The sequence below is a fragment of the Rhinoraja longicauda genome, chromosome 4 (assembly GCF_053455715.1).
Source record: "Rhinoraja longicauda isolate Sanriku21f chromosome 4, sRhiLon1.1, whole genome shotgun sequence".
NCBI classification, from domain to species: Eukaryota; Metazoa; Chordata; class Chondrichthyes; order Rajiformes; family Arhynchobatidae; genus Rhinoraja; species Rhinoraja longicauda.
Genome location: NC_135956.1, coordinates 57,542,866 through 57,555,100, shown reverse-complemented (window position 1 = coordinate 57,555,100; position 12,235 = coordinate 57,542,866). Strand labels below are relative to the sequence as shown.

At 42.0% G+C, this 12,235-nt stretch overlaps 1 protein-coding gene across 3 annotated transcripts in view; it reads right to left on the bottom strand.

The window, feature by feature from the left end:
• Window positions 1-3,268: 3,268 nt before the first annotated feature.
• The window catches only part of LOC144593164 (regulator of G-protein signaling 22-like), a 64,571-nt gene continuing 55,604 nt past the window's right edge, over window positions 3,269-12,235 (bottom strand). For 2 of the 3 annotated variants that reach the window (XM_078398648.1, XM_078398647.1), the window contains 4 exons: window positions 11,615-11,767; window positions 5,515-5,535; window positions 4,769-4,880; window positions 3,503-4,280 (listed from right to left, as the gene is read on the bottom strand). In XM_078398648.1, the coding sequence (XP_078254774.1) occupies window positions 4,240-4,280; window positions 4,769-4,880; window positions 5,515-5,535; window positions 11,615-11,767 (327 nt within the window). In that variant the 3' untranslated portion in view covers window positions 3,503-4,239. Of the gene's footprint in view, window positions 3,423-3,502; window positions 4,281-4,768; window positions 4,881-5,514; window positions 5,536-11,614; window positions 11,768-12,235 lie in introns of those variants that run through there. The other variant, XR_013547213.1, reaches the window with a different exon arrangement.

Sequence of the window (12,235 nt, the reverse complement as noted above, 5' to 3'; positions counted from 1 at the left end):
GGAGAAAGGCTAATTTTGAGGAGATGAGAAAGGATTTAAAAGGAGTGAAATGGAAATTGTTGTTTTATGAAAAGGATATAATAGAGAAATGGAGGATATTTAAAGGTGAAATTTTGAGAGTACAGAGTCTTTATGTCCCTGTTCGGTGGAAAGGAAAGAATAATAATTTGAAAGAGCCGTGGTTTTCCAGGGAAATTGGACACTTGGTTCGGAAAAAGAGGGAGATATACAATAAATATAAGTGGCAGGGAGTAAATGAGGTTCTTGAGGAATATAAAGAATGTAAAAGGAATCTTAAAAAGGAAATTAGAAAAGCGAAAAAAAGATATGAGGCTGCTTTGGCAAGTAATGTAAAAGTAAACCCCAAGGGGTTCTACAGATATGTCAATAGCAAAAGGATAGTGAGGGATAAAATTGGTCCATTAGAGTCAGAGTGGACAGCTATGTGCTGAGCCGGAAGAAATGGGGGAGATATTAAACAATTTCTTTTCTTCGGTATTTACCGAGGAGAAGGATATTGAATTATGTGAGGTAAGCGAAACAAGTAGAGTAGTGATGGAAATTAGGAGGATTAAAGAAGAGGAGGTACGGACACTTTTGAAGAATATAAAAGTGGATAAGTCTCCAGGTCCTGATAGGATATTCCCTAGGACATTGAGGGAAGTTAGTGCAGAAATAGCAGGGGCTATGACGGAAATATTTCAAACGTCATTAGAAACAAGGATGGTGCCGGAAGATTGGCGCATTGCGCATGTTGTGCCTTTGTTTAAAAAAGGTTCTAAAAGTAAACCTAGCAATTATAGACCTATTAGTTTGACGTCTGTGGTGGGAAAATTAATGGAAAAGATACTTAGGGACAATATATATAATTATTTGGATAATCAAGGCCTGATTAGAAACAGTCAACATGGATTTGTGCCTGGAAGGTCATGTTTGACTAATCTTCTTGAATTTTTTGAAGAGGTTACCAGGGAAATTGATAAGGGCAAGGCTGTGGATGTTGTCTATATGGACTTCAGTAAGGCATTTGACAAGGTTCCACATGGAAGGTTGATTAAGAAGGTTAAATCGTTGGGTATTAATAGTGAGGTTGCAAGATGGATTCAACAATGGCTGAATGGGAGATACCAGAAGGTAACGGTTGACAATTGTATGTCAGGTTGGAGGCCAGTGTCTAGTGGAGTGCCCCAAGGATCTGTGTTGGGTCCACTGTTGTTTGTCATTTACATTAATGATCTGGATGATGGTGTGGCAAATTGGATTAGTAAATATGCAGATGATACTAAGATAGGTGGAGTAGTTGATAGTGAGGTAGATTTTCAAAGTCTACAGAGAGACTTGGGCCTTTTGGAAGGGTGGGCTGAAAGATGGCAGATGGAGTTTAATGCTGATAAGTGTGAGGTGCTGCATTTTGGTAGGACAAATCAAAATAGGACGTACAGGGTAAATGGTAGGGAATTGAGGAATGCAGTGGAACAGAGGGATCTGGGAATAACTGTGCATTGTTCCCTGAAGGTGGAATCTCATGTGGATAGGGTGGTGAAGAAGGCGTTTGGTATGCTTGCCTTTATAAATCAGAGCATCGAGTATAGAAGTTGGGATGTAATGTTGAAATTGTACAGGGCATTGGTGAGGCCGAATCTGGAGTATGGTGTGCAGTTCTGGTCGCCAAATTATAGGAAGGATGTCGACAAAATGGAGAGGGTACAGAGGAGATTTACTAGAATGTTGCCTGGGTTTCAGCACTTAGGCTACAGGGAGAGGTTGAACAGGTTGGGTCTTTATTCTTTGGAGCGTAGAAGGTTGAGGGGGGACTTGATAGAGGTTTTTAAAATTTTGAGAGGGACGGACAGAGTTGACTTGGGTAGGCTTTTCCCTTTGAGAGTGGGGAAGATTCCAACAAGGGGACATAGCTTCAGAATTGAGGGACAAAGGTTTAGGGGTAACATGAGGGGGAACTTCTTTACTCAGAGGGTTGTGGCTGTATGGAATGGGCTTCCGGTGGAAGTGGTGGAGGCTGGCTCGATTTTATTATTTAAGAGTAAATTGGATAGGTATATGGATAGGAGGGGATTGGAGGGTTATGGTCTGAGTGCAGGTAGATGAGACTAGGTCAGGGAGAATGGTCGGCGTGGACTGGTAGGGCCGGACAGGCCTGTTTCCATGCTGTAGTTGTTATATGTTGTTATATGTTATATGTTATATGTCATGCTCATGTCACTATATATGCACTGTAGGAAGTATCCTATCTGGTTGCATCATGGCCTCGAAAGGTATTTCCAACACCCAGGAATGGAAGAGCCTGCAGAGAGTAGTGCGTTTAGACCACCGTGGGCACATGTTCAGAAACAGCAGAAGTATTTTCCTCCAATAATCGTTTTTTTGAACCAACCTGCACAATCCTACCTTGGCAACGGACCACTTTTTGCGCTACCATGGACTTGTTTTCTAATTCTGTGTTTTTACCCTAATTGCTGATTATCCACTATAACCAAGTAAAGGATTATCGAGTAATAGAGTATCCTTGTATAGGTAGTAGAAACAGGACTGCAGATGCTGGTTAATACACAAATGTACATAAAGTGCTGGAATAACTCAGCAGGTCAGGCAGCATCTCTGGAGAACATGGAAAGGTGATGTTTCAGGTCAATACCCTTCTTCATACTCTCATTCTGGAACTGAGCCTTGAATCCAAGTGAGTTGAGACGAGGATCAGCAAAGTCATTGTTTGCAGCCCTTGAGTGGCTGGGGTGCAGGTAAGGGCCAGCGGTGGTGACAGGCACCAGAGTGACCCGAGTAACCCCGCAGGGATACTCTCAAATTGACTGTATGAGTGCAGCGCCATTAACTGTGAAGCCTGACACCATCCAGAAAACATAATCTGCCTGCTAACAATGTGTATCATTTCCAAAATGCACTGCAGTTACTCACCCGGGCTACTTCTGCAGCACCTCCCAAACCTACAACCACAACCAAAGTTAATGAATACATGGGGACACTACCACCTGCAGGTTGCCCTCCAATTTAAATACCATCCTGACATGGAAACCTTCCACTTAAGTAAGATTGGCCCAATGATCACAGGTTAGATGCCCTATGATTTGGACCTACCAGATATTCGCCAGGCGTGCTCTTTGCCAATGCTAATCCCCAAGAGGAATGGGGATTATGCCCCAAACTCTTTAGCACTTTAAAGAAAGACACGGCACTTCCAAATCATTCAGTGATTGTTCCTCACCTTTGTTTCCTTTTAATGGGAAATTACCTTTCAGAAATTAATAAGCAAAAAAAAAAGATTTGAAGAGATTAAAATGATTTAAGGAGAAAGTGAAAAGGAAGTTCAAAGCTCAGAGGAAGTTCTTCAATTGAGACCGATTTAGTTTATTTTCAGTGATCAGCCAGTTTTAGATGGATTTTTTTCCCTGCAATAAAAAAGTTACAGTTAATTTACGTTCTCAACTTTCTCTACCTGCTGTTGCTCTCTTTTGACCATGATCATGTCTGTGACCCCATTGCTCTTCCAATTGCAGAGCGGAATTCTACACTTAGTGTCCATGATACCAACCTCACCTAGATTGCATCCTTCATTTCTCCCAGCCAATTACAAGCCTTTAATTAATTTCAAAATATACAATTTTATTTTCTGTAATAATTCAAAAGCTGGCATCAGATATCATGTTACATTTGATACAGTAAATTGGAGAATATACTGATGTGAAAAGATTTTGTCCAGCCTAAACAGTTACAATGGCTGAAATTGGCAGTGGATCACTCCCCTGTCCACTTCCATTGGCTTCCAGCCACAGCTACTTTGCCTAAGACCCAACTACTGTTTGACACAGTTACAATTGTAACAGTTGTTGGAGTTCCCTTGCAGTAGCCATGTAGCACACCTGGGTTCACAAACGTTTGTATGGTTATAGTTATAAGCAAGATATTCCAGCATATATCAAATAATAGAAAATGCAAATACAGCTCAATACAGGGTATTGCAAGTTCTAATCCTTCTGTATTCTGACATTTTCATTAATAAGGCAGCTTTAACATTCAAAATATACTCCAAGGATGTGGATTCCAATCTTTCCTACTAAGCACAAAGGCGAATGATCAAAGGTTTTGTTCCATCTGAATAAATTCTTGCGAATGCTTTTTAAAATTTGGTTTGCAATACTCACTAAAGGTCATGTTGACGGTGGATTAGTCAGTTGTGATAAAACAGTTTTAATTCATTTAGATCAATTATTTGAAGTTGGTTGGTGTAGTGGCATTCTTTGAAGAGCCTGTAAAGAAGAAATTTATTGTTAACTTAATATTTAAGTACCCAGGGAATGTAAACTATCGCGAAAAGGAGCAATTATTTTTGAAGACTCACATATATTGTTGACCCACAACTAAAAATACCACAGAAAGATTGATTAGTAGGACTAGATGTTACAATAATTACTTTTTATTCACAAAATGCTGGAGTAACTCAGCAGGTCAGGCAGCATCTCGGGAGAGATATACAATAATTACTATCAGGATGCATTAAGGTGCAATATCTCTAGACACATGAGCAACCTGATGTGTTTACCCAATAGCAAGTCTGGGATCTATTATTAATCTCCATCGAAAAGGATTGCTGGTACCCTTTCTAATCAGTAATTTGGCTTCCAAGCTGCATTTTCCAGCTAAGTACATGTAACATTGTGCCTTGTTATGAGAGAGGGGTTTGATATTGGGCTTAGGCAGACCTCACGGGCCCATGGGCATATGTTTAAAATATTACCTGCAGTTGTAAATTCAGGAATGTTTTGTTGCTGGTCAACATTGTGTTCTCTTAAAGTCAGTGCCTTCTCCCTATCCAATGCCTCCATATATTTGGAGAAAGACCACGAAACCTGCCGAGGATAAAGTTAAAGGGTTTGAATTGACTTACAATTAAAAGAGCAATTTTTCATTATATTAGAAATTAAATAGAAGTTCTTTACTCAGAACAAGGTGAAAGTGGGGCTAATTACCAAAAGAATGGTTAATGTGAGCAGCATGAAGGGAAGACAAAAACAGGCAAAGGACAGAAAATGAAATGGGCAATTATTCCGACAGTCAGCCGAGAAAAATAAGGAGGCTCTCAAGCGGAACATCAATTCCCAACTGGGATTGATTGGGATAAATGGCCTGACTCTGTAACTCTGTAATACCACCGGGATGGAGGCAAAAACATAGCAACATTTTTCTCTCAAAAAAGAAAATAATTAACATCGAGTCAAGACTGAACTAAATTATACATTGCCAAGAGGTTGGGCTCCATGTTTCTTACTTTCTACTGACATTTGCACTTGGTTAAATAGTTGGTATTTACCGTTTACAAAGTTAATGGTATCTTTGTGCATGTGTGGATCACTCAATCTACAATTGGTTTCTCCAATGTAGATGAGACCAGATCATAGTTATTGTTCACCAAGCATAGAGTACCCACAAAGATTTGTCAGAAAACCAAGCAAGTAATAACAATATTGTTCTGTTATTTCTTACCTTTTGGCCATAACTTTGAATCTACAGAGAAAATTTAAAGAAAAAATAGGTTAGCAGATTGGAATTGTGGCAAATTAACAACATACACGTAAAATTAGTTTTTCTTGAGTTCAGGTAATGTGGCAATTACAAATTGTGTAATACTAAAGACTAAAGACAAAGAGATCACTTAAACTAAATATCTAAAAATAAATTTTCAGGTTTTTAGTAAATCTAGTTTGTGAAATGCTTAAATTTGTACCAGTTTAATTAACTTTAGCTTGACTGCAGATGGAAAAAACTGAGTCCATGATGGATCACTGATAGCAATTTTTGGATTTCTGTGCCACTGTACATGTTAGATAGCCCAGAAATTGCTGTCAGATCAACAGAGGATTAATGCCAAACCCCAGTAGTTTCACATCATTGCCACTGCACAATCCCAGGCCAATTGGTGCTAAGATTTAAAGCAAGTTTCTACTGGTGGATCAAGATATAAATGAACCAAAAGCCATACTGTATTTGAGTCTGAATGCGCGAAGTATAAAAAATAAAATGGATGAGCTTGAGGCTCAGTTAGATATTGGCAAGTATGATGTTGTGGGAATTACAGAGACATGGCTGCAAGAGGACCAGGACTGGGAGCTGAATATTCAGGGGTAGACGACCTATCAAAAGGACAGACAGGTGGGCAGAGGGGGGTGGGGTCGCTCTATTGGTAAGGAATGATATTCAGTCCCTTGCAAGGAGTGACATAGAATCAGGAGATGTAGAATCAGAATGGATAGAACTGAGGAATTGTAAGGGTAAAAAGACCCTAATGGGAGTTATCTACAGGCCCCCAAACAGTTGCCTGTACGTAGGGTGCAAGTTGAATCAAGAGGTAAAATTGGCATGTCGCAAATGTAATGCTACGGTGGTTATGGGAGATTTCAACATGTAGGTAGACTGGGAAAATCAGGTTGGTACTGGACCCCAGGAAAGGGAGTTTGTGAAGTGCCTCCAAGATGGACTCTTAGAGCAGCTTGTACTGGAGCCTACCAGGGAGAAGGCAATTCTGGATTTAGTGTTGTGTAATGAACCGGATTTGATAAGGGAACTCAAGGTAAAAGAGCCATTAGGAGGCAGTGATCATAATATAATAAGTATTACAGTATAGCAAAGGGGACTATGGAGGCATGAGGGAGGAGCTGACCAGAGTTGACTGGAAGGCGACCCTAGCAGAGAAGATGGTGGAACAGCCATGGCAGGTATTTCTGGGAATAATACAGAAGGTGCAGGATCAGTTCCTCCCAAAGAGGAGGAAAGATTCTAAGGGGAGTAAGAGGCGACCGTGGCTGACAAGGGAAGTCAAGGACAGTATAAAAATAAAAGAGAAGTATAACATAGCAAAGATGAGTGGGAAGCCAGAGGATTGGGACCCTTTTAAAGAACAACAGAACATAACGTAAAAGATAATACAGGGAGAAAAGATGAGGTACATTTAAGCTAGCCAAGAATATAAAGGAGGATAGTAAAAGATTCTTTAGGTACATGAAGAGGAAAAAATAGTTAAGACAAATGTGGGTCCCTTGAAGACAGAAGCATGTGAATTTATTATGGGGAACAAGGAAATGAGTTGAACTGTTACTTTGGATCTGTCTTCACTAAGGAAGACACAAACAATCTCCCAGATGTTCTCGCGGCCAGAGATCCTGGGGTGACGGAAGAACTGAGGGAAATTCACATTAGGCAGGAAATGGTGTTGGGTAAACTGATGGGACTGAAGGCTGATAAATCCTCAGGGCCTGATGGTCTGCATCCCAGGGCACTTAAAGAGGTGGCTCTAGAAACCATGGATGCATTGGTGATCATTTTCCAATGTTTTATAGCTTCAGGATCAGTTCCTGTGGATTGGAGGGTAGCTAATGTTATCCCACTTTTTAAGAAAGGAGGGAGAGAGAAAACAGGAAATTATAGACCAGTTAGTCTGACATCAGTGGTGGGGAAGATGCTGGAGTCAATTATAAAAGACGTAATTGCGGAGCATTTGGATAGCAGTAACAGGATCGTTCCGAGTCAGCATGGATTTACGAAGGGGAAATCATGCTTGACCTATCTTCTGGAATTTTTTTGAGGATGTAACTAGGAAAATGGACAGGGGAGAGCCATTGGATGTGGTGTACCTGGACTTTCAGAAAGCCTTCGACAAGGTCCCAAATAGGAGATTAGTGGGCAAAATTAGAGCACGTGGTATTGGGGGTAGGGTACTGACATGGGTAGAAAATTGGTTGGCAGACAGGAAACAAAGAATAGGGATAAATGGGTCCCTTTCAGAATGGCAGGCAGTGACTAGTGGGGTACCGCAAGACTCGGTGCTGGGACCGCAGCTATTTACAATATACATTAATGACTTGGATGAAGGGATTAAAAGTAACATTAGCAAATTTGCATATGACACAAAGCTGGGTGGCAGTGTGAACTGTGAGGAAGATGCTGTGAGGTTGCAGGGTGACTTCGACAGGTTGTGTGAGTGGGCAGATGCATGGCAGATGCAGTTTAATGTGGATAAATGTGAGGTTATCCACTTTGGTGGTTAGAACAGGAAGGCAGATTATTATCTGAATGGGGTCAAGTTAGGAAAAGGGACAGATCTGGCTGTCCTAGTTCATCAGTCACTGAAAGGAAGCATGCAGGTACAGCAGGCAGTGAAGAAAGCCAATGGAATGTTGGCCTTTATAACAAGAGGAGTTGAGTATAGGAGCAAAGGGGTCCTTCTGCAGTTGTACAGGGCCCAAGTGATGGAGTATTGTGTGCAGTTTTGGTCTCCAAACATGAGGAAGGACATTCTTGCTATTGAAGAAGTGCAGTGCAGGTTCACAAGGTTAATTCCCGGAATGGCGGGACTGTCGTACATTGAAAGACTGGAGCGACTGGGCTTGTATACTCTGGAATATAGAAGGTTGAGAGGAGATTTTATTGAAACATAAGATTATTAAGGGATTGGACACGCTAGAGGCAGGAAACATGTTCCCGATGTTGGGGGCGTCCCGAACCAGGGGCCACAGTTTAAGAATAAGGGGTAGGCCATTTAGAACGGAGGTGAGGAAAAAAAATTTCACTCAGAGAATTGTGAAGCTGTGGAATTCGCTGCCTCAGAAGGCAGTGGAGGCCAATTCTCTGGATGCTTTCAAGAGAGAGTTAGATAGAGCTCTTAATGATGGAGGAGTCAGGGGATATGGGGAGAAGGCAGGAACGGGGTACTGATTGTGCATGATCAGCCATGATCACGATGAATGGCGGTGCTGGCTCGAAGGGCCGAATTGCCTACTCCTGCACGTATTGTTATTTCCAACACCTCAAAACATTCCTTGATGCTCTAACTTTGTAAAATGACTCAAAGTTTATTGATCTTTTCTACAATTACCAACTTTGGTCTTTGCTAGGCTTTTAAGAAAACAAACTTCCACATATGACTCCTTAATAACCCTGCATATCAGAGTTTTAGGTCAGTAGCCTGTACAGTATGTTTCTGTTGATGGTTCATTGGCACAGTCTGACAATGAATTTCACAATGTGCAAACTTAGACCATTGCTGAATTGTCATTCTGGATTGAGAAAAATATAGCTTTGGAAACATGCACACTTTGACATCAATCAAAGGCAGCTGAGCCGCAGAGTGATGCAAACAATTCATTCTTGAGGTAGTGCCGCTGGTCTCTTGTGATGAATAGAATGCCATCTATATTTGGCAATATAGCAATTACAGACCATGTGTGTAGGAAGGAACGCAGATGCTAGTTTACACTGAAGATAGACACACAAAATGCTGGAGTAACTCAGCGAAACAGGCAGCATCTCTGGATAGAAGGAATGGGTGATGCTTTGGGTCGAGACACTTCTTCAGACTGAATTACAGCAAATACAGACCATCCCAGTTTACCGAATGGGTTCAGTTTTTACAGACGGCTCATTTTCATTTTGGCATTTTACAAGCTTTTGATCTTGATGTTAAGTTAGAGAACATTTGATTAGAACCATTATTCTTTTATTTTTCCCTGACAAATTACGAACATGCTTTTCCTGTATCATATTATTGAGGGGAAGGTCTTTTATCTCTTGACTTTTATCTCTTGACTTGTTCCATTACCCTCCCTTTTGTCACTTAAATCTTTCTTGCCTGCCTCATCACAGGCCATCTGCTGTTGCATTATTTCCCTTGGCTCTTTATTAAAGAACCTTTAAATGATACCAGATGAAATGTCTTGAAACACTGGCTTCAATATTAATTCTCCTGGAGTATTAAAGCAGGAGGGGATCACAGTGGGGATTTAGAAAAGTGCCATCAGGGAGACTGTTCCCACACCTCCACTTATTCACTGCTGCCATTTTCCTGATGGTCCACACTGAGACATCATGGACAAGCGAAACAAATCAACAATATAATTAAACCAGGCTCTTAGAATGGGCTGAGGTATTTAAATCCAATGGTTGCTGACCACAATTCCCAAGGTTTTGGGCCCTATTGGAAATAGAACTGAGAAGAACCTGAATGAATAAGTTTATTGGCGCAGTATGTGCATATACAAAGAATGTGCCATGGTGCTCCGCTCACAAATGACAACACAAACATACAGTTAACAATTAAGAATAAAGCATAAACACATCAAAACAATAAGGATACAACATTACGATCTAAACACGCGGGTGAAAATAAACCAGAGCAAAAAAGAAGCTACAGACTTTGGTTATTGAGTAGAACTACCACTCGTGGGGGAAAAAGCTATTTTATGTATGGCTGTGGTTGCTTTGACAGTCCAGAGTCGCCTTCCAGAGGGAAGTGCTTCAAAGAGTTTGTGGCCAGGGTGAGAGGGGACAGAGATGGTCTTGCCCACTCGCTTCCTGGACCTTGCAGTGTACAGTTCGTCAATGGGGGGAAGGTTACAACCAATAACAATACAGACCATCCCTGTTTACCGAATGGGTTCAGTTTTTCTCAGCTGTGCGAACGATCCGTTGCATCCTCCGGATGTCGTGCTTGCTCAGGAAGGTACGGTGTCAGGGATTGAAGATGTATAATGCCGAGTATTTCAATGCTCTTTGATCCAATTTAAACCTTGGACACAGTGAAGTGTAATTTTGGCTATTGTCACATTGTTTTGCTTCACACTCACGTTTGAGTTGCACCAGTGCATCTGAGGCGGTTGACACATCAAACACCGTTATCCTTGGAGTGATGATGGCCAATGAGGTTTGGAAGTGCAGTTCCGACTGGGATCACATACTTACCTTCTATCGTCGGCTGCAAAGCCTCAACTCAGCCATCACCCTGATGCCATGATGTCCCAGGCCTTTGATTTACCCTCCCCTCAATATTCTGATCCTCCAATGCTCCCAAAGGAAGCCCTAATCTCCATCTACCCCTGTCCCACCAATAGCTGGTCTTGACACCGTACCCAGCATCATCAATCAGGCCCATCTGGTCTGGAAACCGCTGGCCTTCTCTCTTCCCCATCCAATGTAGTCTCAGTCCAAAGCACAATATCTTCACTTGTGATGAAGTAAAAAGCCCAACCTCAGGCAACGCCGAAGTTTTCAGAATTGGACCCACAATAGAAATAATTGTTTTCACCCCTACAAATAACCCTCCGTGTGGGAAGGAACTGCAGATGCCTCTTTACACCAAAGATAGATACAAAATGCTCAGCAGGTCAAGGCTCTCAGTCTGAAGAAGGGTCTCAACCCAAAACGTCATCTATTCCTTTTCTCCAGAGATGCTGCCTGACTTGCTGAGTTGCTCCACCATTTTGTGTCTATTTTCCAAATAACCCCACTATGTGTCTTTGAGGGCACATTCCAATTTCTAGGCCAGGTTCTCTTAACAGTAATCTTTGTGGACCACACAGGAGTATTGCCTTCTCCTCCCTCTTCTCCCTGCTGCAACCAGTGACCTCTAAAACCCAACCCTCCCTCCACGCATGGCCACCAGGTGGCTCCTATTTGTTGCAGGAGCTCTCCGCCACTTGGCAGGTGCTCAGCCAATCCAGTTGAATCAGGCTTCATCTCCATACAAATCAAGCCTTCTTCCCACTTCTCAGTAAACATATTAATTCTGTTTCTCTGTACAAAGATGCGGTCTGACCTGAAGTTTCTCTCCATCATATTCTGATTTTATTGTCTTGCCATCCTTCCGCCCACTTCCGCCCTTCAGGGACAGCTGACTTCCACTGGACCTGCTCCCAATCTCCGAGTAACGTTGCCGACTGGTGTCTCCACTGCTTGGGTACCAACTGGTCTGCAAAAAATAAAATCCCCAAATCATCCTCAATGACTCGCTTTTTACAGAAGCAGCAAATCATATCGCGAGACAATAGTATACAGTAACACATTGTAATTAATGTACAATACACCTGAGAGCCACGACTGAAGAAAAACAGAACACGGGGAGGGGGTGGATAGTGTCCATGATTGCCGATTGTCCACTATAACTGAGTAAGGGGTTACTGAGCAATAGAGTATCATTGCACTAGTGGTAGAAACAAAGGACTGCATATGCTGGTTAATGTATGAAAGGACACAAAGTGCTGGAGTAACTCAGCAGGTCAGGCAGTTTCTCTGAAGAACATGACGTTTTGGTCGAGACCCTTCTTCAGACTCTCCGTGTGGAACTGGACCTGGTATCCAGGCGAGTTGATGGCCCCAGCCTGTTCGCGGCCGGGGGAGAGGAAAGGATCGGTGGAATAACTTGGTGCAGCCCACAGGT